The 26,095-nt window shown below is 41.9% G+C and overlaps 1 protein-coding gene across 1 annotated transcript in view; it reads left to right on the forward strand.

The window, feature by feature from the left end:
* stab1 (stabilin 1) overlaps positions 1–26,095 on the forward strand; it is a 118,047-nt gene that overhangs the window by 76,493 nt on the left and 15,459 nt on the right. The window contains exons 45-62 of the mRNA XM_033625556.2: positions 1,376–1,495; positions 1,594–1,641; positions 1,940–2,020; positions 2,282–2,428; positions 4,580–4,714; positions 4,798–4,857; positions 5,232–5,408; positions 8,573–8,662; positions 8,840–8,986; positions 11,162–11,218; positions 11,306–11,477; positions 13,037–13,186; positions 17,200–17,304; positions 18,075–18,191; positions 21,849–21,981; positions 22,086–22,146; positions 23,236–23,380; positions 24,479–24,612. Of these exons, the coding sequence (XP_033481447.2) occupies positions 1,376–1,495; positions 1,594–1,641; positions 1,940–2,020; positions 2,282–2,428; positions 4,580–4,714; positions 4,798–4,857; positions 5,232–5,408; positions 8,573–8,662; positions 8,840–8,986; positions 11,162–11,218; positions 11,306–11,477; positions 13,037–13,186; positions 17,200–17,304; positions 18,075–18,191; positions 21,849–21,981; positions 22,086–22,146; positions 23,236–23,380; positions 24,479–24,612 (2,079 nt within the window). The remainder of the gene's footprint in view (positions 1–1,375; positions 1,496–1,593; positions 1,642–1,939; positions 2,021–2,281; positions 2,429–4,579; positions 4,715–4,797; positions 4,858–5,231; positions 5,409–8,572; positions 8,663–8,839; positions 8,987–11,161; positions 11,219–11,305; positions 11,478–13,036; positions 13,187–17,199; positions 17,305–18,074; positions 18,192–21,848; positions 21,982–22,085; positions 22,147–23,235; positions 23,381–24,478; positions 24,613–26,095) is intronic.

Genomic DNA, 26,095 nt, shown 5'->3' on the forward strand with positions numbered 1-26,095 from the left:
ATGAATTTTAACAGTTGTCCAATAGGGCTGTCGGCTGTGTATTAACCTGACTTCTGCACAACACAACTGATGGTCCCAACCCCATTGATATAGCAAGAAATTCCACTAATTAACCCTGATAACGCACACCTGTGAAGTGGAAACCATTTCAGGTGACTACCTCTTGAAGCTCATCAAGAGAATGCCAAGAGTGTGCAAAGCAGTAATCAGAGCAAAGGGTGGCTATTTTGAAGAAATTAGAATATAAAACATGTTTTCAGTTATTTCACCTTTTTTTGTTAAGTACATAACTCCACATGTGTTCATTCATAGTTTTGATGCCTTCAGTGAGAATCTACAATGTAAATAGTCATGAAAATAAAGAAAACGCATTGAATGAGAAGGTGTGTCCAAACTTTTGGCCTGTACTGAATATTCTGTTGTGACAATAGGATTTGTACAGTAACCGCAACCCATTTAATTCATTACAAAAACATATATTTATGTGTGGTCAGTAAACAGTAATAGAGGGAAAAAATGTGCTACAATATCTTACAGATAGAATGGTCTAAGGGGCCGTACACATGTCGCGTTTTTTGCGCCTTTAAATTCATTGTTTTCAATGTAGACGTGCAGCAGGTGTGCTCAAACGCCAGAGCCACGCTGTAACAGTGCGCATGCGTTCCCGAGCATACATTTTTCAGGGTTTGACGGCTTTGAGATAAACAGAGTTCAACTTTTGGAACACCGCATGTCATGTGACGAGGAACAACCAATCACAGCTGACACATATCTTTCCCTTCTTCTGTAAATATCAGTCTGTGATAAATATGGAAGAGAAGTTGATCATGTTATGCTTAGCAACTCTAGATGCAACCTGCCATCGTGCTCTTGAAAGCTGGCACAAAAACAGCACAAAAGTAGCACCCAGTGCCCGACCTCAGGTTTTCCAGGCAGTTAAAGACGCGGCGTGTGTACAGCTCCTAAGATAGGTTTGTGCTCTAGACAGTGAAACGTGTGGATACTATTCCTGCAGAAGAACAGTTTTCTCACATTCTCCTCTCAGCTCATTAAACCACCCTGTGCTTTAAATGGTTAACAAGGAGCTGATGTGATTGGCTATTGCTGAAGCTCACTTTAACCCCCCATTTTGTTCTGAGGGTTTTATTTATAAACTTAAAAAATATAAATATTTTTTGCTGTTTTCTCGGGGCAGCAGCTAGGCTGGAGCCAGCACTGTGTTTAGACGTTTATTGCAGACAGACTGACTGATGACTCAACTAATCAGAATCATCATCTATGATTTCATCAAAAATAAACATGGCTGCAGGACAGTTAATCTCTGTCCATATCAGCAACTAAAGATATATTTTGCGGTGTGTTTGTTTGTGTGCAGAACAATGGCGGCTGCAGTCGGCATGCTCGCTGTGAGTATATGGGTCAGGGTCAGAGGAACTGCACCTGCCTCAGAGGCCATGTGGGCGATGGCATCGAGTGCCGGGGTACCACCAACAATGTGAGTCACATGACCTCTGACCTCCCAATGACCTCTGACCTTCCATTGCCTCACTCCTCCTCCCTAACAGGAAGTTGCATTGTCTGTCTGTTTTACAGGAAGTGTTCCGACAATCAGAGAACTTCTTCTTCCGTCGTATGTTTTCTGTGAGTCATGTTGAAATCCACACACAAAATAAAACTTCACCTCCTGATAGTAATTTGATGCTGCTTACTAAAAACATAGATGGCTTGTAATACACACAACTGCAAAACACAACAGCTGTTATGTCAGAGCTCCTGCTGCTCTGTGGGTTGGACTGCTAACACATGATTAAATTAAAGAGATCATGAGATGGGACTTGTCCGCACACAGATTTTAACAAGGTGGTGGCTGAGCCAGCGACCATGACAGCATCCCCGATCCATCATCATGAGTTCACTTTATATTCTTTGTGTTTCTCAGACATCAAGCATACGTGGTTTATCTGGTGAAGGACCGTTCACTGTCTTCGTCCCTCTGGAGGAATCCAACAATGATTCCACTGTACGTACAACATCTGCTGTTTCTATATTACCTGATGTAACAACAATATTACCAGTCTTGAGTTTGGTGTCTTACCTTGAAAAACTGTACGGCCATTTATGAGCTGAATCACAATATTAATCACATGTCAAATACAGTTCTGTATGTGAGTTGTAAGTCTGAAATATGGGTGCTAGTGCATGACATGTACATCATTGACTGACGTGTGTCTGTGTGTGTGTGTGTGTGTCTGTGTGTGTGTGCGTGTGTGCCTGTGTGTAGTGGCAGGAATGGGATCAATTCGGGCGTCTCCCCGACCTGGTTCGTTACCACATTGTTTCCTGTGAGACTTTGACGCTGAGTGACCTCAAAACCACCAAGCTTGTCGTCTCAACGTCAGGACACACATTGCACTTTAGCCTGCTGCAGGTAACACACACACACACACACACACACACACACACACACCCACTTATTTGTGTAGGGCAGCAGCTGTACCCAGCTTCAGTAAAGACCCAGGGTTCATCCCAATATCCCTCTGACTCTTCTGTCCTCGATCACTTGACCCGGACATTGATCCAGACTCGCCATCTTGTAGGACGTTTCAATTCATTAAATGCACTCAGAGGAGTCGAGGAGAGAGGAGGCTTTCAGTGAAGAGGCAAGCAAGGATACAATGGGTGCGGCTTTTGTGGAAGTGCTCCTCGACTGGATATCAGTTATTGATTGGACAGTACTGCGCTGCAGCTGATCGGACTGATTTGATACATCACAACAAAACTTGAGTTTCAGACCAGAGGCTAGACAGTTAAGAGATTAAACTCAAGTGCATCATTCCCAAGTTTCATATGTTGTTTTCTGATTCACAATCTAGTTAAAAATCTGAGAAAGAAAAGGACCACAGATGACTTTCTTCATTTACTAGAAAGATTTTTCTCTTCACGATCTGTTACATCTCTCATCAACCGTTATTATTCATACAAATAAATGCAAAAAGAGTCTGTCGCTCAGCAAGAAACTCTCATTCAGTCACACGTGAGGCTGATAATTCCTAAACAAAAGGGGTCAGTTGAGGTGGTTCGAGCATCTGATCAGGATGCCGCCTAGGTGCCTCCCACTGGAGGTGTTTTGGGCATGGCCCACCGGTAGGAGGCCCTGGGGCAGACCCAGAACACGCTGGAGGGATTACATATCTCGTCTGGCCTAGAAACGCCTTGGGATCCACCAGGAGCTGGAAAGCATCACTGGGGAGAGGGACGTCTGGAATGCTTTGCTTGGCCTGCTGCCCCCGCGACCCGGCTTTGGATAAGCGGTTGAAAATGTATGGATGAATGGATGGATCTGCAGGTGCATATTACTTTTGACTTTTCAACTAAGCTGTCTTGGAGTTTTTCAGAGTGAAATGAGCCATTAAAAAAGCAGTGGTGTCTTATTTTCCGTCACTGCGACAGCAGGAAGCAGAGAGCCACTGTGGTAGCTTGACTATGGTGCGTCAAAAGGACAAAAATGCAGCATGTAATAAATGTAATATAAGAAAAATTAACACGATATGATCGTACCTTAATCCCATTGCAATCAATGCGTTAATGCTGACAGCCTGAATAATAATCATAAGAATGATGATAATAATTATACAAGAATTAATTGAGTGAATCCTAAGTGCTGTATGATAGGCAGCTGGACTTGCTTGAGTTTCTTGAAGATGTTTTGCCTCTCCTCCAAAACGGCTTCTTCGGTTCTAACTGACTGGTGCCGAGTCGCAGACCTTAAACTCTGTGTGGGTATGAGCCCTTACAGATTCGTTGAGGTCACATGTGAGCTGATGACCCACCTGGCCATCTTGTGTATTGTAAGGATTAGATGGTTCCAGATGAGAATTGGCGTTAGGTCGTCTGGGAAGGGATCCCAAGACTGCATTGTAGGTGGGTGATAAATGGTGTTGTACGCCACCTCCTCTGTTTCACGATGGTCGTTCCAGTTTGAGGTAGATAGCTTCCTTCACGCCTCTTTCAAACCATCTGTCTTCTCTGGCCAAGATGTGAACATCGCTGTCCTCGAAGGAGTGTCCCTTTTCCTTTAGATATAAATGGACAGCTGAGTCTTAACCTGATGAGCTTGCATTCTTGTGTTGTGCCACATCTTCAAGAATCTCAAGTAAGTCCAGTTTTGCAGCCTACTTTTTTAGCACTTTTGATTACCATGACCTGGATGACTGAGAATCTTCACTGACAATTGAGTGAATGAACAAGAATTTAGAGTGATAAGGAATGACCTCTACCTGCTCTGTGGACTTTTAAATTGAACATTGTTGCTTACTTGTTTGGTGCATCCAGTTTTTACTGGAGCTGTTAGCAGACCATGTGACCTCTGATGACACCAGTGCTGTTTTATAACACAAAATGACTCATGTCGACAGACAAGTGTCGAAAGTGATGCGCTAAAAATCCCTCTCTGTCTCAAGCTGCTGTAATGTCATCACCTGTCTCACAATTCACCTCTCCACTCATCTTGTCTTTGTTTCTACTTGTCTGCCTCACCTCTCCCTCTCACTACACAACTGCCTCTGTCTCTTCTCTGCAGGGTTCAGTCTGGATCAACAACAGATCAAGAATCGTGAAGAGTGATTACACCACATCTAACGGAGTCATTCACCACATTGACACGATGTTGACGCCTTACAGGCTGCACAGCAAATCAAACATCCAGTCTAACAAGGTGCTCTGAGGTTACTTGAAATGAGCAGATGATTGATGATGAGTCAGAATTGACAGATGGGCTCGCATTTGCTCTCTTTTTAGATGAACCTGACGTCAGCAGCTGCGTTTTATGGCTACAGCCACTTCTACAAACTCATTGAGGTAAAATGAAAAACACATGCTGCACCTCCTGGTTTGATTTCTCCTCCTGCACCTCCTTCTGCCACCTCTTCTCCCCCTACAGCTGCATTTCCCACACTGCCTCCTCCTCACTCTGGAATCCACGCCCTGCTCCTTCATTTACACCTCTACTATTTACATATCTACACACCCTCTTCTTACACCTACTCCTCTAACTCCTTCACCTCCCTCTATCACTACTTGGCCTCCTGCACCTACTTCACTGACGCCAACTCCTCCTTCTACTACACTCACACTCTTCTTTTTTAATCTGAGAACACATAAAAAAATATATTAAAACTTACACTGCTAGTGTGAGGACTGACAGAAATCTTTACTGTCCATTCTTTGTGCAGGATGCAGGGTTACTCCCTGAACTCGAGATGTCCATCCATCAGCCGTTCACCATGTTTTGGCCCACAGACGAGGCCCTCAACTCCCTTTCAGCTGAAAGAAAGCACTGGCTCTCCAGCCCCGATCACAGAGAGGAAGTGGCCTCCTTGCTGAAGGCTCACATCATACGCAGCTCCAGGGTAAGAGGAGAAAGAGGAGGAGGAAGAACGCAGTAGGAGGATGGCCTGCCAACTATATCTCTTTTGATTGGGCCCATTAAAAGGATAAAAGGTTTATTACAGCCAAGATGGAAAACAATGGTTGTTGAAACTACTGTGATTATTTTTATGATTGATTATCTGTCATTTATTTTCTGAATGAATCATTTTGTTTACAAAGTAGTCAAAGTGTCAGTCACAGTTTCCCACATCCCATGTCATCCATTCATTTATTTATTGTCTTTCTAATATAAAATATTGAAATGCAGCAATTTTGTTCCTTAAAATGACTCAAATGATGAACCAGATATTAAAACAGTTGCTGATTAAGGGACTTTCAACTGACTAATCCATCAAACAACTAATTACATTAATCATTTTGGGTCTATGTCTCTGATCATTAAAGCCCCGTTTCCACCAAATACTAACCAAAAGTAACCCTTCAGACATGGTACCTAGACCCTAGGTCTGCTCAGCGTTTCCACCACAAACAGTCCTCTTAAATGTGGGCGGGGTTGTTGTCACTCACTGCTCCGTCCACCACTCACTGTACTTCCTCACTACCGGAGACAACGATGAAAGTCTGCACCTCGTTTATCATCCACAGAACGAGACTGCACTCCGACATTTTCAGAACAAAATAAAACAGGCTGCAGTGAGAGTCTCTCTCCATGGGATATTTAAAAATAGAGGGTTTGTGCATTTAGTCCTTCTCAGGCAAGCTCAGGGGTTTAGTGTTGCCCACAAAAATGGCGCTCCATGACGATATTTTTTTCTGCAAGTGAGGATTGGAATATGATGCAGTTCACATAATCCGGCTGTAATTAATATAATAAACGCTTGAAGATCCACTCACTACTGAAAGTGTATGTCATATAAAAACTAAAGTCATGGTCAAAGTTGTTAAAGTGAAATTTAAGGTGTGTTGATGGATTCACGTTGGCAGCTCATGCATTGAGTAACATTACAAGTTAAAGTTCCACCTTAAAAGTTGCCAGCAGTCGGCCCAGTGAATTAAGTTACTTTTTCTCAGACTCCAGCTGCTGTGAGAGGCAGCAAAACATCCTTTAATTTTATAGTTAGAGTTAACAAATAAAACTCTCCACAGTATGAACAGTGGTTACATGAGCCTCAAAACCAGCCACAACTCAGCCCTGAGCAGAGTGACCGTCCTCTACTGACCAATCAGACTGCAGTGTTCACAGCTCCACCTTTTAGTACCAGATCTGTGTGCTAGGAACCCCAACAGAGGGGGGACCAAAAATGAGGATGGTACAGAACGGTTCCATTGGTACCATCCACAACTTTTCACAGTGGAAATGGAAAAAAAGCGTACTGAACTCAGCTGAGCTGAACTGAACTGTACTGCTCGGTGGAAACGGGGCTTAAAGGGAAATTTTGGTTTATTTCAACCTGTCTCCTATCGTCCTAAATTTGTTTCAAGTGACTAGTGACATAGAAATAATAGTTAGCATGTTAGCCGTTAGCCGTTAGCCTAGATACAGCCGGGGTGCATAGTAGCGTCAGACCTGTTAAAACGTAAGTGAACGGGCATACTTCAAGTGCAAAGTTAGTCCACTAAACAAGCTTTTTTTCCACAAAGACCACCTCATATCGTTAGGATAAATGTCAGAGAACATATAGAAAACGACATGTAAATGTGTTGTCTTACCTTACCGGTGTGCTGCCATGTTTGTTTACCATCTAGCTCTGCTTTCCAAAGCGCAGCCGAAATATATCTCCCCAGCTCTAGATAAAGCCCAGCTGGATACTACTCCAGGTGGAGGTGTCTCGTCCTCGGTCACATCCAGACCTTGAAAATAAGGCTGCAACCGGTCCCATTCCTTGTAACAGAGGCATTCCTCTTCTGTGGGCACTGGGGCACAGCATTCACAGGTACACCACCAATCTCTAGAGCTACGCAGCTTTGCAGCAGCCATTCCTCCTCTCTTATCCTCTACCTGTTGTGCCTCTCTCTCTCTCCTCCTCCGTTCTTCAATTTCATGAAGCTCTTCGTCAGTGTATTCTGGCTCAAATAAATAAGGACGGCCACCAAACTCTGCAAAATCAATTCCTCCTCAACAAAGTCGAAGTCTGACAAAAAGTCAGCCATTATTCTATAAATCTTTCATAAAATAAATGAATGAACTTTTCAGGCTACTGTCTGGTTCTGCCTTCCAGCTGTTGCTGCTTGTTCAGGCACGGTATGAGATCGCTGCTTGTTCTCGCGATATTTCGGCCGTACTTTGGAAAGCAGAGCTAAATGGTAAACAAACATGGCAGCACACCGGTAAGGTAAGACAACACGTTTACATGTCGTTTTCTATATGTTCTCTGACATTTATCCTAACGATATGAGGCGGTCTTTGTGGAAAAAATGCTTGTTTAGTGGACTAACTTTGCACTTGAAGTATGCCCGTTCACTTAGGTTTTAACAGGTCTGACGCTACTATGTGACCCGGCTGTATCTAGGCTAATGGTTAACATGCTAACTATTATTTCTATGTCACTAGTCTCTTGAAACAAATTTAGGACGATAGGAGACAGGTTGAAATAAACCGAAATTTCCCTTTAAGTGTTTGTCAAGACTGTCTTGAAGTCACAGATGTGTGATTCAGAGTCAAATACATTTTTTTAAGGAACTAAAATGCTGTTTTAGTTCATTTTCAGTTGAGAAATAAATCTTTGTGTACAAGGTTTTGTTGTTTAACCTCACAATTGTTTTTAAACTTTTACAAGACACTGATAGAGCTGTGTGTCGTTGTATTAAACACACAGAATAAAAATAGTGTTTAAAACCGTTGCGTTTGCCTATACAACAAGGCGACCCCTGCCCATAATAACACCCCACCTCCTCCTCCTGACCACTGCTATCTGTGGTGGATCAGTCTGTTTAACTCCTGGGCTGAAAATGATTCCCACTGCTTCCATGCTTACCAGTAATAGAGCTGGAATATAATGTTTGTCCTGAGGGTGGTTGCAGAAGAAAGGTCATCTAACATGAACATCCAAAATCCCAAACTGCAAAGTTCTTTAAAAGGAGGAGGTTTAGGATGACGAGCTGGAGGAGGAAGGGTCTGTTGTAGCTCTAGAAACAGATTAATGTTATTTTCTTGTTTGTTTCTTGTTTGTTTGTGTGTGAGTAGGTGATGGGTATCAGTCAGCCAGATACATACACAACCTTCCGCACCATGCATGGATCCACCATCAAGTACAGCTGTGACAAGACCATGGTGGTAAGAAAACACACAAACACAAACACACACACACACACACACACACACATGCTGTTGTTATAAACTTATGTTTTCTGTTTTATTTTATTCTGTCCTGTGCTCTGTGGTAGACTGTTTTAAAAAGGTATTGATTTTGTGTGTGTGTGTGTTTGTCTGTGTGTGCTCGTGAGTGTTCAGGGGGCTGTATTGATTAATGATAACGCAGCCAGGATAGTGGAGCGTTACCTGAACTTCAAGGAGGGCCTAGCCTATGGCATCGACCAGTTACTGGAGCCACCTGGCCTGGGAGCGCTCTGCGACAATCTGGAGAACAAAACCACTTCTGTAAGTAGTGCTAATGCCATTACTTTTAATATTACTACAGCTTTAATACTCACAATACAAATGTTAATACTAGTAATTGTTATTATTTTCTTACATCTTATGCAACTAGTTTGCATTTTACTCTGTTTTACTTGGGTAGCCAAGTGGTGACAATATGAGCTGGAAAAAAAAAAAACTACAGAAGACAAACAAGCTGATACATATTGTGCCGCTAGATTGGCGACAAACTAGTGATGCTATTTGTAGTGTCAGATCTGCCACTCAAAAACCCAGTGAGTCCAAAATAGAGGAAGCTATTGTCACTTGTCTGTCGCAGTACAAAGTTAGCTGAGGTAACAAGTTTGTTCAATTACATTTTTTCTCACCTTAGTAACTCTTCTTTGAATAAAATTATGTTAAATTTTGAGAACTATCGGTGGCTTAGTGGTAGAGCAGGTGCCCCATGTGCAAGGCTGTTGCTGCAGCGGCCCGGGTTCGAATCCAGCTCGTGGCCCTTTGCTGCATGTCATCCCCTCTCTCTCCCCCTTTCATACTTACCTGTCCTGTGCATTAAAGGCAAAAATGGCCAAAAAAATATCTTAAAAAAAAAATTTGAGAACTATTGTGACTGACCAGCATTAGCATGTTAGCGGTTAGCTTGCCAGCTACCGTAATTCCCCAACTAATCCTGCTAGTAGCTCTTATGTTACCAGACAACAAAATACTCTTGGTGTGACTGGGCCTTAAGATAGCCACTACCTATTACTAACTATTATTACCACAACCCATGTGCACAGGAACATATTTTCGCTCAGGTGTGCTACATAATATTTATGTGTACATGCTTACACAGGAGCTAACGGTACAGGAAAACTAATTATTCTAATTATTCATTCTGAATAGTGTCGGATGGACATCCAGTTGTCTCTTCGCTGAAGCCACTCACTTCCCCTGGGAAAATTGTACATGCACTTTTTGTCGGCACCATCATTAACCATAAAACTTTGCCCGAGCAATGGAAGTCTCCTGTGTCCAATACATTTTATTAGGGCTGACAAACAATTCAGTTTTTAATGGCGATCAATCCCTGAATTTAGGTAGTTGATCGCTATTTAATCTCACTTTTTATCGCAGGTTTAAAATTTCATTGAGATGGCAGGTCAACAGTGTGTGCCACATAGAAGTGGAGTATATCACCTAATAGCTGGAAACCTTAAGATTAATTTGAGATGCAGCTCAGTAGTGTGTGTCATTTTTTTGTACTTGTGAATCTCTAATAAACAAAGCATGCAAAAAAAGTGCATAGATTGTGCCACAACTGTATGGGACTAATATAAATGGGACATGTCTGTGAAGGGAGATGCATTGGTACCCACAGAACCCATTTTCATTCGGATATCTTGAGGTGGGAGATCAAGGGACCTCTGTGAAAATAGCCATGCTGTTTTTCCCTCGCCAAAATTTAGTCTAAATTAGGAGCATTATTTAGCCCCCTTCCTGAAAACCATAACATGGTTGGCATCACTGGATTCTTTAGTAAGTCAGTAAGTAAACTTTTATTTATATAGCACCCTTCATAGTATGCGTACACAGAGTGCTTAATAGTACAAACAATAAAACCACAGTTCAATCAGTCACAATAAACGTGATACCAGTATCATAACTCTAACTTTAAAACTCAGCCCTCTATAGCCTCTTTAAGACAGGTGGCAGCAGAAATAGCAGCACGCTATTAAAAAACTAACAAAAAAAACACGTTATGTTGGGACCCTAATTGTTACCACTGACTTTATGGATCTAAAGAGCAGCTCCAAAACAACTGTCCTGGCAGTTTCCTGGTCATTTACAGCCTGTCCACCATATTGTTTAGATTCCACTACAACAAATCTCCTCCCAAGTTCAGCTCATCGTGACCCTCGCACTTTAAATTGACATAATGACGTCACATCAGAAAGGAGGACTTAATTAAATGTGCATATTTAAACATATTTTTCTATTTTTTCTGTCCCCTTATATACTGTTCAAAATTTAAAACAGATGCCTATTAGTAAGGGTTATATAGCCAACAATTTACAGACTCTGTTGTTCCACCCATTGTCAATAGGGTGCAGCACCCTCAGCATCCATTTCCTAGCACCCATGCTGGTGTCACTGTTTCAAGTATAACACCACTACTCTCTGTCTAAAATGTCTCAGGGGCGCTGTGGAAGCTGCCTCGCCCTTCCACCCTGCCCCTACAGACACATTGATACGGTAAGATCTGCTAAAAAATCTGAACATTATCAGCTTGTACAACACATAAACTCTGTAGAGATAAATGTCAGTCCTGCCTTCTTCCAGGGAAAGACAGAGCGTTGTTTGAACTTCAGGTCCTCCAGGTATGGACGTCGCTACTCACCATGGTATACTGACTTGGAAGAGCAGTTTAGCCGGATGGGCTGTAAGAGAGTTTGTCAGTTTCCTTCCTGGGTCCAAAAGTGCTGCAAAAACCACTACGGCCGAGACTGTCAAGGTAAGGAAGGCACATTGGGAAGATGCTGCTGTGGTGAGACATTCATCTCATCCAGCCCACAGAGGTCTGGAGAGAAACTTGTGTCCTCTAAGAGGCTCCAGTGTTCATCCTTAGAGCCTTATTGTTTGTTGAGCTACAGATGTAAAGAATGTGCTGAGGGAGGTACTGAAGACATGTTATGCAAATCTCAGTTTCATCCTCTGGAGGAAAGGAATGCGATCATGATTTTTCATGGCAATCTGCATGTTGGATTTAAATATGTGCATGAGGGAATTTTGTCTTCATGGTGCTGCTGTAAGAAAGACCGAGACGTACAATCAAAATCATCCACTGTGCTGATTTTATGGATATCTGGCCTTGAGCAGATTTTCTTCTTTGGACCAAAGTGCTGTTTTTTTTTTTGCTGCTTGGTTATTACCTGACTTTTACAAATGCTGACTGGAGGCAGTTGTAAGACTGACAATGAGTTTAAGTGTTTACTTCCAGAAACAACTCTCCTGGTTGGTTTTGTGTTGCAGTTTGATTTAACTTTTGACATTTACTTAGAGATTATATTATGCAAGATTCTCCTAAAAAACAATCTATAAACCCATACAGAAGAATTCCCTCTGAACGCTGAACGAGAATGATTCTGTGGTTGGCTTTTACAGACTTAATTAATAATTAACTTTATTCATATAGCATCTTTCAAAACACACTTATAAAGGGCTTTACAATAAAACTAGACACATTTAAAACACAAGAAGAATGAAACAAACTAAAATCTTAAAAAAAATGTCACCAAAGTAACATAAAATACAAGAAGGCCAAAACTAAAAATCAAGATAATGAACAAGAATTAAAATAGTTATATATAATAATATAATAATAATTAAGATAGCAATAAAACACAGCTCAGATAAAATCAGGATATGCTTTCAGATAGTATGTTGTTAGGATAGACTTAGAAGACACTGACTCAGAAATCCTTATGTCCTCAGGCAGATTGTTCCTGGGCCTTGGAGCCCTAATTTCAAAAGCTCGTTCTCATTTAGGGTGTTTTCACACTTGCTCCTTTTCAGCCCTCTTAGTGAACTCAGACTTGATTAATTTTTTGGTTTGTAAAAACTCAGAGAATAAAGAAAAATGCCATCACAGTTACCCAGAGCCCAAAGAGACACCTTCACAATGGTTGTTTTGTTTAACTAACAATCAAAACCTAAACATTATTAACAATAAATTAAATTATTAAAATGTATTAAAAGAAAAGCAGCAAATCTTCACATTTAAGAAGCTGGGACCATAATATGTTAATAAATATTTTCCTTTAAAATGTTGTGGAGTAGAAGTAGAAAGTGGCGGGAAAAGAAAAGACTCAAGTAAAGTATAAGTACCTGAAATTTGTACTTAAGCACAGTACTTGATTAATTATTCTTAGTTGCATTCACTGGTTACACCTGCGTTCAATAAATCAAAATGTCAGCCATGAGAAAAAGCAGTTGGTTTGTAACACAGTGACGGTGTCTCTTCTGTTTGTCCTTACTGATTTTTTGACTCCATCCCTTCCCTGTTTGTTTCAGTTTGTCCAGGTGGCCTGGAGGCTCCTTGTGGTAACCATGGAGACTGCGACGATGGTATGCGTGGTTCGGGAAAATGCACTTGCCACAAAGGTTTCAGAGGAGTAGCCTGCGAATTCTGTTTCTCCGGCCGCTTCGGCTCCAACTGCACAGGTAGACCAAAAACAGACAACTGTTTTGATTTCGGGGCGTCGGTAGCTTAGTGGATAGTGCCAGCGCCCCATGCACAAAGGCAGTGCCTCACTGCAGCGGTCACAGGTTCGATTCTGGCTTGCAGCCCTCTGCAGCATGTCAACCTCCACTCTCTCTCTCTCTCACCCCATTTCACTCTGTCCTGTTCATTAAAGGCAAAAAGCCCCAAAAATAATCTGAAAAAAAAATACTATTTTGATTTCAACCCAAAATTAAAAGTCAGACTTTGTGGTTGTGAAATCCTGCTTTCAGAAGTAAATACCAAAACATAAAGTAAAGTGGCGGCACGGTGAGGCAGTGGTTAGCATTGTCGCCTCACAGCAAGAGGGTGGGGGAGCCTTCCTGTGTGGAGTTTGCATGCTCTCCCCGTGTCAGTGTGGGTTTTCTCCGGGTACTCCAGCTTCCTCCCACAGTCCAAAGACATGCAGGTTACTTGGTGACTCTAAATTGGCCGTAGGTGTGAATGTGAGTGTGAATGGTTGTCTGTCTCTATGTGTCAGTCCCGTGATTGTCTGGTGACCTGTCCAAGGTGTACCCTGCCTCTCACCCATTGTCAGCTGGGATAGGCTCCAGCCCAGTAACTTGGGGATTTCATCCTCAACTTTTAACTTTTAATTTGAAAACATCAAAGGGTAAGTTTTAAGAATCTAATAACTAATGTATGGTGGAGGGAGGGAGAGTCATACATTTCTGCCAGTCACTCAGGGAGGCTCAAGGAAAAATATTTGTTGCTTTGAAGAGGGTCAAAAACAAAGTCCCACCCAAGCCACCCCCTCCTTTGATAAATAAAGAACAGCCCCTTACTTAATATGGGACTACTGCTGTGCAGTTTGATAAGTGGTGAGTAGAAGATGTGCAGCAGAGATTGCTTCACTAGATTTTTGCTTGGACAGGTATGGATCACTTTTCTTTAATTTGTTTCATGTTGTACTTACTGTCAACAATGTCAGGCACACAAAGCTGAGCAGACAGTTCTTGTTGTCGCCATGTGATACCTCTGTTTCTTCAGTCAGTAGCCCGATGTGTACTTACATTTCTGAGGAGGGGAAGGTTAGCTACGATGTTGCAACTAAACCTACGTAGGTAGCCGCAATATCTACGATGTAACACCCTAACACGTAATTATGAATACAGCTATAGGACAACAATGGATATGAGAACTTTTCTTTATCCTCAAAAAAAATCTGGTCAGCAGACAGTCTCACCCCCGTCAGCTCTCCTGCAGTCTGTCACCATAGCAACGCTCCACACTAACCATCACACAGCTGGATGTGCTTCCATCTCAGGACAAATGTGCCAGCTGTCTTCACTCAGCGTCACCCAGCAGACCGGGTTAAAAAATACCAAACAGCTGTGATCGTCTTCTGTTTATGTTTCAGAGTTTTTCTTTAAATGATCGATCAATCAGTGTTGATCAACGCAGGAGAAGAAGACAGTCAGAGCTGTGGTGAATCCAGAACACTTCGTTGTTGCAGTTAGGAACAAAAAATGGTTGCCATGGTTACTGAATTAGACCCAATCTGATCCAGGATGAAAAACTGAACTGATTTAAACTGCTGAATGTTTCATTAGGGTTCAGCTTATCATTTGAATTTGAATTTGAAGCTCTGTAATGTTTGTTACAAAAGTGCACTCTGGGAGTTGTAGTTAACTTCCTCCTTCATGTTTTATGTATTTGACTTTTACAAAAATTTTCCGACATAGTTGTTTATCTTTTGTTCTAACCAGTGCAGTGTCCATTCAAAGCGTAGCTGTTCATCTGGTAATGCTGCTTGCAACTGTCTTGAGAACTGCTCATCCAAACAACTTCACACTCAACGCTACGCCTCCTTGGGTTCTGAACAGTACATCTGCCATGACGTGGTTGCATCCCCTGATAATGCTAGAATATACAGTACAGGCCAAAAGTTTGGACACACCTTCTCATTCAATGCGTTTTCTTTATTTTCATGACTATTTACATTGTAGATTCTCACTGAAGGCATCAAAACTATGAATGAACACATGTGGAGTTATGTACTTAACAAAAAAAGGTAAAATAACTGAAAACATGTTTTATATTCTAGTTTCTTCAAAATAGCCACCCTTTGCTCTGATTACTGCTTTGCACACTCTTGGCATTCTCTCCATGAGCTTCAAGAGGTAGTCACCTGAAATGGTTTTCCAACAGTCTTGAAGGAGTTCCCAGAGGTGTTTAGCACTTGTTGGCCCCTTTGCCTTCACTCTGCGGTCCAGCTCACCCCAAACCATCTGGATTGGGTTCAGGTCCGGTGACTGTGGAGGCCAGGTCATCTGCCGCAGCACTCCATCACTCTCCTTCTTGGTCAAATAGCCCTTACACAGCCTGGAGGTGTGTTTGGGGTCATTGTCCTGTTGAAAAATAAATGATCGTCCAACTAAAGGCAAACCGGATGGGATGGCATGTCGCTGCAGGATGCTGTGGTAGCCATGCTGGTTCAGTGTGCCTTCAATTTTGAATAAATCCCCAACAGTGTCACCAGCAAAACACCCCCACACCATCACACCTCCTCCTCCATGCTTCACAGTGGGAACCAGGCATGTGGAATCCATCCGTTCACCTTTTCTGCGTCTCACAAAGACACGGCGGTTGGAACCAAAGATCTCAAATTTGGACTCATCAGACCAAAGCACAGATTTCCACTGGTCTAATGTCCATTCCTTGTGTTTCTTGGCCCAAACAAATCTCTTCTGCTTGTTGCCTCTCCTTAGCAGTGGTTTCCTAGCAGCTATTTGACCATGAAGGCCTGATTGGCGCAGTCTCCTCTTAACAGTTGTTCTAGAGATGGGTCTGCTGCTAGAACTCTGTGTGGCATTCATCTGGTCTCTGATCTGAGCTGCTGTTAACTTGCCATTTCTGAGGCTGGTGACTCGGATGAACTTATCCTCAGAAGCAGAGGTGACTCTTGGTCTTCCTTTCCTGGGTCGGTCCTCATGTGTGCCAGTTTCGTTGTAGCGCTTGATGGTTTTTGCGACTCCACTTGGGGACACATTTAAAGTTTTTGCAATTTTCCGGACTGACTGACCTTCATTTCTTAAAGTAATGATGGCCACTCGTTTTTCTTTAGTTAGCTGATTGGTTCTTGCTATAATATGAATTTTAACAGTTGTCCAATAGGGCTGTCAGCTGTGTATTAACCTGACTTCTGCACAACACAACTGATGGTCCCAACCCCATTGATAAAGCAAGAAATTCCACTAATTAACCCTGATAAGGCACACCTGTGAAGTGGAAACCATTTCAGGTGACTACCTCTTGAAGCTCATGGAGAGAATGCCAAGAGTGTGCAAAGCAGTAATCAGAGCAAAGGGTGGCTATTTTGAAGAAACTAGAATATAAAACATGTTTTCAGTTATTTCACCTTTTTTTGTTAAGTACATAACTCCACATGTGTTCATTCATAGTTTTGATGCCTTCAGTGAGAATCTACAATGTAAATAGTCATGAAAATAAAGAAAACGCATTGAATGAGAAGGTGTGTCCAAACTTTTGGCCTGTACTGTAGGTGTTATTTGGGTGCAAATATGGCCTCCATGAAGTCAAAGCTGTCTGCATCTGTTGTTGAATGTACTATAGCAAACGATGGAAAGCGAGCTGTACCCAGCATGCCGTTGGTCGGTGTAACAGTTAATAGGAGTCCCCTTTTATTACACTGCATAGTCACCGTAGATCTTTAGAGCTGGCGCTCGATACTGCACTTCTTTGAAACCTCAGCAATACACCTACCAAGTTTGAAGTTGATTTGATGAACGATGGTCGAGAAAACTCAGACGGAGACTCCTTCCACTGTAGTTAGATGATTCAACCAAGAAAGTTTCATGTCTATGTAAGCGTCAGAGAGCTTCAACTGTTCATCCTCTACCCTTGTCTGTGGTCACAATCAATGAGATCAACTCTACTCTCAGAGTATTTTAAATGATCAGTAGGGTTGAGTTGTGTTTTTCCTCTCTCTCAGTCTGCAGCTGTGGAAGGCATGGAAGGTGTGATGACGGCATTGAAGGTTCTGGACAGTGTGTCTGTGAAGCGGGATGGAAGGGTGATAACTGCCAGATCGATATTGGTGAGTTTCCCTCCTGCATGCTCGGACCTGAATGCAATTGAGTAATGTCAGTCCAGAATGTTTAAAAGATAAGTCAGGTGTTATTCTGTATTTTTTTAATTGATATCAAATCCCATAAAAAGACCATAACCAACGATAATTGTCTCTCAGTACTCTGACCTCCCTAATCAGTGGCTCTCAGCTCCAAGCCCAAATTTTCCTAATGAGGATATAAATATTTAAAAATCTTTAAAAAATATATAGTTTCATTTTTTTTCTTAAAAGACTCAGTGATTTCCAAAAACACTCGATCACTAGTTTTAACAGAAGTTACTCAAGTAGGAGGAAATACAGTAGTTGATTTGCAGGGGACTATTTTCAGTGGTTTTAACTATTAGTGCAAGTTTGAAAGTTTTGTTTTTTGATTCTTTACTGTTTCTAACATGAAATCCATGTTGTGCACATATTATCATATAAAAGCTGTAATTCAAAGGTCATGACTCCCCCCACATTCATCTTTATACAAACCAATAATACTCCCAGACAATTGTCAGGTATCATCAGCTTAATTGTATGTGTGTGTATTTTTAACGAGGCGTCGATGCAGATTAAAATCTTCTCAACATTTTCTCTTAAGATTAATTTAATGGGTTGCAGAGCCTTGGAGTGCTTTCTAGTTGTGACTTGTCAAACAGACATGTTGCCTGTATCAACCCTTTTTACAGTTTTACAGCCGTGTGTATCTTTTTAATTTCCATCTTTGATGAATCATCCATCTCTGTGCTGTCCAGGCTCGATCCCAGAGGAGTGCCGGGAGTGCCACGATCAGGCCGACTGTGTGCCAGGTGTTGGTTGTCAGTGTAAATCTGGGTTTCAGGGGAACGGCACCTTCTGCAGTCCAGAGCCACGTGAGTGTACTGCAGCTCAGGACAACGATTTACCAGCTGTACATGAATTTCTGCAGTTTTTTGCCAGCATGAGGACAGTCATTCTTGTATAAGTTGAAGTAGCAAAATAGTAAGACATATTAGACTAACCAGAGCATGATGTCAAATAATAAGAATATCTTTACTTGTTATTAGAAGATTAAAAGTGTTTTGCAGCCACAATAGAAAGATAAAATAGAGTGTAAAACTCTGACCTGATAACAATGAAAACTTTTACATTGTTGGCTGATGGATTAGGTATGACCCTGACCCTGCTGTGACCCAGATAAACAGCTTCAGACTAGTTTTCTTAGTCATACAAAGTAGACTGTGATTAGGGAGCTACAGAGTTGACCTTTATTTTTAATTTGAGTGAGCTTACATCCATGTTGGATCAACAGTGTAGGAACTGTAGCTTTTATTATACACAGTAGATTTTAGGGGTCAATAGGTGACTGGCCAGGCTGACATAAACTTAAAGGAGCAGTTTGTAGGTTTTAGGGGGATCCATTGTGAGAAATGAAATATAATATTCAGTTATGTTTTCATTTGTGTATAATCACCCGAAAGTAAGAATCATAACTCTGTGAGCTTAGAATGAGCACTTGATATCTACAGAGAGAGCGAATCCTCTTCAACAGAGTCCTCCATGTTGTACAGTAGCCCAGAACTGATTAACCAAACACTGGCTCTAGAGAGAACCTTCCATGTTTTTATGTTATCTGAAGGCCACTGTAGGTTCTTTACACGCTTTGAAAGGAAGTAGTGATGGGGTGACCTCTAGCTCATGTGGTAGAGTGGGCGCTTCATATAAGCCCTTTGCTGCATGTCACCTCCACCTCTCTCCCACTTTTCCTGTAAATAAACACAAAAATACTCCAAAAATAATCTTTGAAAATAAAAAAGACAGAGACGGGTGAGGGGATGGATATTCAGTTGGTTGCATTCTACAACCTCACCACTAGATGCCACTAAATACTACACATCCTGAAGTGTGGCGTCTAGCGGTGAATTGCAGATTGCAACCAGCTGAAACTTCTCCAGGCCAGAATTACTTTTTAGTTCATTGTTCAGGAGGTTTTTACTGTTAGCTGAATTATCTGCAGAGGTCTCTTCCTCTCCAAAACAAACAGACCAAATAATTTAAACCGGTGATAACACTGAATTAAGCAGTTACATGTTACGAATCAGTGTATCCTTGATGCTGTTTAGCATCTCGGAGACGAGCTGCTTGCCTGCTCACCCTTTTTCTCTTAAAACCTAATGTGTGCTTACTTTGTTTTTTTATCCAGACGTTCAGAAGGTTTTTACTGTGAACCAAATTATCTGCTAAGGTCTCCTCCTTTCCATAACATACAGAACTGGTCATTTGAAATGGTGGAAACATTGATCAAAGCAGTTTCATGTTAGAAAGCAGTGCATCTCTGTAGCAGTTTGGCACATTGGTGCGGGCAGCTCATCCGCCACCTGCTAACCTGTGCTCACCTTTTTTCTCTGATAACTTTGGATCCAGCAGGACGTTCAGGAGGTTTTTTGCTGGAGCCAAATTATCTGCAGAGATCTTGTCCAAAACTGGTGATTTCCACCAGTAAAAACATTAAATAAAGCAGCTTCACATTACAAAACAGTGAAACTCAGACACTGCTCCTTGCAGATGGGCTTCTTACTGCAGTGGTCAACATGAAAACAAGACTGACCCTACCTGGAGCCAGTATTTGGTTTGTCCTTTCTGGCCTACTATAAAAACATGGTGGTGCAACATAGTGATCTTCATAAACTAGGACCTGCTCCCTATCTAGATATAAACCTCTTATTCTAAGGTAAGGAAAACAGCAGTTTTTATTTTAAGGTGATTATACAATAAAGAAAACACTTACGAACCTAAATACTTTTCCATTTTTACCAGTACATCTTCCTAAATCCGACACACGGGACCTTTAACTAAAGTCATCAGACTGTTGGTATCTTCTCTGTGGTGCTCTGTAAGGTGTGGAGTACAGCCAGCTTCACTTGCTGCTTCATTTGGGGGTGATTTTTGCCTTCAGTCTGGATGAGCAGTGACACATGTAATCATGTAGTTAATGTGAATGACTCAGTGGTGGAGGTACCTACTTCTGGTGTCTATGTGATTTGTTGTTGTCCTACGTCAAAGACTGTTCACCCAATCTGGATATAAAACCACTTAATGTTGAGAGTCAACACTGTAACCTCACAGCCACTGTTTTATTATGCCTCCATGCTGGCAATAGCCATGGTTGGAGGCATTATGTTTTCGGGTTGTCCGTCCATCTGTCTGTATCACAAGAGCACTTTAGGGAATTGCTTCAGATTTGGCACCAACATTTGGACTCAACACTGAAGATTTTGGTGGTCCAAGGTCAAGGTCACTGTGATCTCGCATCCGTCTCGTTCTTGTGAATGCAATATCTCAAGAAATCCTCAAGGGAGTTTCCTCAAATTTGGCACAAATGTCCACTTGGACTCAAGAATGAAGGTCAAGGTCATTGTGACCTCACAAAACATGTTTGCGGCCATTGTTTAAGACTTAAATTGTTATTATAACAAAATTCCACACAAATGTCTAACAGGATAAAATAAAGAAGTGAAGGCATTTATATCCAAAAGGTCAAAGGTCAACTTCACTGTGACACCATAATATTCTGCAGAAACACTTTTCTGGCTGTTACTCAGCCTCATAACTCAGGAACAGAAGGGGAGACATTTGGTCAGATAATTAATCGGTGACACTAATCTTGGGTGTCCGCCTTGAGACTGTGCTGATTGTATAGATACTCTGTGCTGTCGGGGGAAGATGTGTGTGTGAAGCATCCATGTTTTCACAGACATCTATATAAACTGTAACTGCAACTTGTCTGGTGTGAGAGGCATACAACCATGACGCTGTAATTCTGGTTGGCCATAACTCAAGAATTTATACGCTAATTATGACAACATTTAACATAAATGACTAGTAGTATAAAATGATGAAGTAATGACATTTTATATCTAAAAGGTCAAAGGTCAACTTCAGTGTGACATCATTATGTTCTGCATAAAACACTTTTCTGGCCATTTTTCGAAGTCATATCTCAGGAACAGAAGGGGAGACATTTGGTCAGATACTGAATCTGTGACACTAATTTTGGGTGTCCACCCTAAAGGGATGCTGATTGTGCTGTTGGGTTGAAGAAGTGCGTGAAGCATCCATGTCTGATTTGCAGCAACATCCAGCCTATCTGAAGCATTGTCATCAGTCTGCATATGACTCTGGACAGACATGGATGTAAACTGTAACTGCAACTTGACTGGTTCACGGGGGAATATGACGGCAAGGCAGTTTTAGATTAATGTAATAAAATGCAGAGACAAGACAATGAAAATATCTCAGAAACTTATATATTTTCCTTAGGTTGTTTTACTTTTTATTTATTGAATATTATGTCTTTACAATTTATGAAATTTAAAGAAATGATTGACAAGAAAAATATGATAAAAAGGTGTAAATTTTCTATACGCTCAATATTCTCCATGATAATGACAGTTATGTGTAAATAAGAAGAGCAGACCAGATGTCATGTGTTCTGACATGAATCCACCATGTGAGCAGAGCAGATGACAGATTTATTAAACACTCTGCAGCTCCAGACCTGTGCTCCGAGTACAACGGTGGCTGCCACCAGAACGCAGACTGTAACCAGACGGGACTGCTTGTCAACTGCAGCTGTCACAGTGGTTACCAAGGAGACGGATACTCCTGCGAGCCCATCAACAGGTGGGTGTGGCACATCATTTTCTCTCTTCTTCTGTTTTTTTATCACAGGAGATTTTATATGAATCTAAGATGTGACATCAGGCAGCTGTGTGTTTGTATTCCAGGTGCACTGAAGAGGTGAATGGTGGCTGCAGTGATTTTGCCTCCTGCAAGTTCACTGGTCCAGTGAGTTATAACCTTTGCTTACTTTTCTCTTTGAAATCCTTCTTTTCATCCTTGTGTTCCACTATGTCATTAGGATTAGAAAACTACCACCAAAATGCACCGTGGGCCGATCACTCAAACCATTTCCTGAGGTGGTTATGGGCGCATTCAACCACATATCCTTTGTAGTGTAAATGCAAATGTATGTAAAGATGGACAGCATGACAGCTCCCCAAAAGTGAACCCAAAACATCTAAATCACCATGTGGTGGCTGGCTGCAGGTCATGAACCAAGCCTCTTTCATGTTAGCCGCTGGGACATGGACCAAACTGAAAAATCAAAGTATGTGATAATTTTCCCAAAGATGGGTTCTGTCAGTTTAGGTAGTTTTATCTCGCTTGTATACGTATGTGTTCAAGTGTTAATAATTTTGATTTTAATTAGTTAATTGATGTTATTAAGGGAGGTTTGATGTCATGATTGACAGCTGTGTGTCAGTTGGTGTGCTTGTAATCAATGGCGCTGATCACAACTGGGTTGGATGGGTGTATGAGTGGGACCTGGATACTAGATACCACATCATTACTACGTAGGCTATGGCTCCAGATGACAACGCAAGATGGCAGCGGCCATAGCTGGTTTTTTTTGTTTTTTTTGGGGGGGGGGGCTTTATTTTTTTTATAGTGGGAGGAAGTAGAAACAGGTTGTCCATCTTTATAAACAGTCTGTGGTACCAACACAACTGCTAATATAAATGGCGAGAGTGTGGGCGTAATACCTGCATAGGGACTTTGACTTTCCATTGGAAGTGACATAGGCAGTAACAAAATCTGAACACACGTGGTCAGATAGACACCTCAGAGACACATGATAGTCGCAGGTGTGACTGCAAATGTGTCTCAGCTGTCCACTTATGTTTGGGTCACTGAATGCATTTAAAACCAAGTGTAAATGTGTCACTATGACATAATATATTACAAACCCATTAAATTGACCTTCACTGGTTCCGAGGAGTTCTTGGACAGACAGGAGAAACAGGATCATTGACCAGTCTCATCTAAGCACTTACCAGGTTTTCACCTGATCACTCAGTAATCTGCTTCCTCCAGAATGAGCGTCAGTGCGAGTGCCTGCCGGGGTACGTGGGTAATGGAGTCCAGTGTCTGGAGAAGGTGGTGCCCCCTGTTGACCGCTGCCTGGAAGACAACGGAGGCTGTGACCCTGTGGCCACCTGCAAAGACCTGCATTACCACGGTAACACATTTTTACATTTATTACAATGATTAATACCATAGTAAAACATCTTCACCAACTTCTATAACAATGTGTTACCACGGTAACACATCTTTATTAAGTTTTCTTTTAACAACTATTACCATGGTAACACATCCAAATGCCTTTTATTAACGTGGCAGCAAAGGTTATATGTGCTGCCTTTTTTTGCCAAAGTAACATCTACAATGTCTTGTTGTACCATGGCAACACATCAGTCTGACTGTGTAACAACATGACGTGTTGCCATGGTGACATGACATGAACCAGTGGCTGTAGTGAAATCATGGGTTGTATTGCCTCTGCTGAGGCACCCCATGTTGGCTCCACAGTCCTACCATATTGCAGTTGCTATGGTAACAGTTGATTCTACAGCAGCCGACCTTTTCTAGCGTTCATGTTGCCAATGGCGATGTTATTGAGATCATTGTTTATTTGGTCTAGGTTTGAATAGTGATTTTTCTGGGGCTTATAAATAACGAGCACTCAGCTGGTATACAGCGGGCAACGCCCAGAGCTCGTTAAGCCCAGGAGCTCGTCGGGGCTCGTTAAACATGGAGCTCGTTAAGTCCATGAGGTTGTTAATAACCAGAGATGATGACTTTTCTCCTCTAATCAGTGCATTTTGTTTTCACCTGTACAGAGATTAAATTGTTGCACTGAGCTGGGTAATATGGAGAAAATCAAATGTCACAATATCTTTGACCAAAACCTACATATTGATATTGTGATGGTACTGTAGTGTTGACTGTTGGTGCTTTAACAAAATATTTACAAAATGAGATTTTTGATATATAATAATGAGTCATGTGGATATAATGACTAAGTGGATAAAGGCAGATGATAGGACAGTTTCAACAGTCTGGTAAATTCGAAAAACCACTTTACTGTAATGTTGCCTTCAAAACCAGGAAAAGACAACACTTATGATAATACAATATCCAAAACCTAAGATGGTATTAAGTCTGATATCACAGTATTGGCATGATATTGATATATTGCCCAGCCCCACACTGAGCTGTACAGGACAGGACAGTAATGTGAGGTGAAGGTAAAAGTAACATGGTCACTGTGGTTCAGCCAACACAGCTGGAGTGTTCCACCTGCGCTCTCCAGATGGGAAATACAAGATGAACTTCAGTCAGGCCGACGCCGCCTGCCAGGCCGAGGGCGCCGTGCTGGCCAACTTTAAACAGCTGGGAGACGCACAGCAGGTAAACTCACCTACTGAAGTGGTTTCCTAAGAGACACCAGACGGATCAATACACCTCACTCATCTATACACACACTGTGTATTTATACGAAAAAGAACCCCCACCCCAGGGTCGAACTTGAAAAAAAGTCTTGCCTTTCTTTACTTCAAAATAAGACTTCTTGCTGCTACTTTTATGTCAGTGATTGACTATGGTGATGTTTTATATTTGTATGCATCTATATCATGGAGCGTTGACGTTCATTATAAATCTTATGGCCCTCACTCATTCCTTGTATGCTGGGGTTGGCTGGCCTGCATGTCCATCTGTAGACTTAATCACTGGCATGTCCTTATTTATAAGGCTGTTCTTCACTCGCTACATTCTGATCTATGTAAATTTATCCATCTGTAATATGCTGGAAGCTACCGTCTCCACTCTGTGACATATTGGCAAGACTTCCTCTTTCTATCTGTCCCCAATGTCGGTCTTTAAATGGGAAAAAAGGGCCTTTAGGTATGCTGGTCCTGCAGCTTGGAGTTTGCTGCAGACTGATTTGGGTCCAGGGGAGCTGGTCTCTTTAAGTGTTTTAAAAAAAATTGATTGAAGGAGCTGGAAGAAGGTGCATCAGGTCGTAGATGCTTTGACTGAGCTGTTTGCCCCCGCTGTGATCCAGGGCATGATGACCAGAGTCTTATTTTTGGTATACTCATGCTGTGATTCCAAAATTGTATTGTCTGCAACTGTTTAATGTTGTATGTGTGAAACTCTGTTTAATGTGTCGCTGCCCCTCGAGGCCAGGACAGTGCTGTAAAGGAGATTTTTAATCTCAGTGAGGCTTTTCCTGGTTAAATGTATAGGTTGTAGGATTTAATGGCATCTAGCGGTGGGTGAAGAACTGAAAATTCTCCTGTGTGCCAAGTGTGTAGCAGAATTACGGTGGCTGATGCGAAAATGCAAATGGCCCTCTCTAGAGGCAGTGTTTGGTTTGTGCGTTGTGGGCTACTGCAGATCAACATGGCAGACTCTGTGGAAGTAGACCTGCTCTGTATGAAGATAGAAATGGCTCTACTGATGAAAACATAGTTATGAATATTATATTCCATGTTTGCCAGTGATGCAGGTGCAGGCACTTGCCGCTGCATCGCTTGTCAGTTCTGCTAAATTTGTGTTGCAAGTGTGGTGCTTTTTGAGGTCAGCTTGGGCGGTGGTGGCGTGTGTAGCTGCAAGTCACTCGTTGGGACAAAGAAATCAACTCGCCACCAACATCAGTAATCATCAAGGAAGATGGAGAAGAAATGGACACCAGCTGAACTAGCATTCTGCTAGCTATTGTGCAGGTGTTGGAAAATAAACTGGACGACCTCTGTGCTGAATCAGTTTCCAACGGGATATCAGGAACTATAATATCCTGTGATTCACTGAAACTTTGAGAAATCCTGGACAGAGCTGTTCAACCAGGAGGCTCTTTTTCTACATGCCGATCTGACAGAGCAGTGGACTC

This window comes from Epinephelus lanceolatus, chromosome 1 (assembly GCF_041903045.1).
Source record: "Epinephelus lanceolatus isolate andai-2023 chromosome 1, ASM4190304v1, whole genome shotgun sequence".
Taxonomy (NCBI): Eukaryota; Metazoa; Chordata; class Actinopteri; order Perciformes; family Serranidae; genus Epinephelus; species Epinephelus lanceolatus.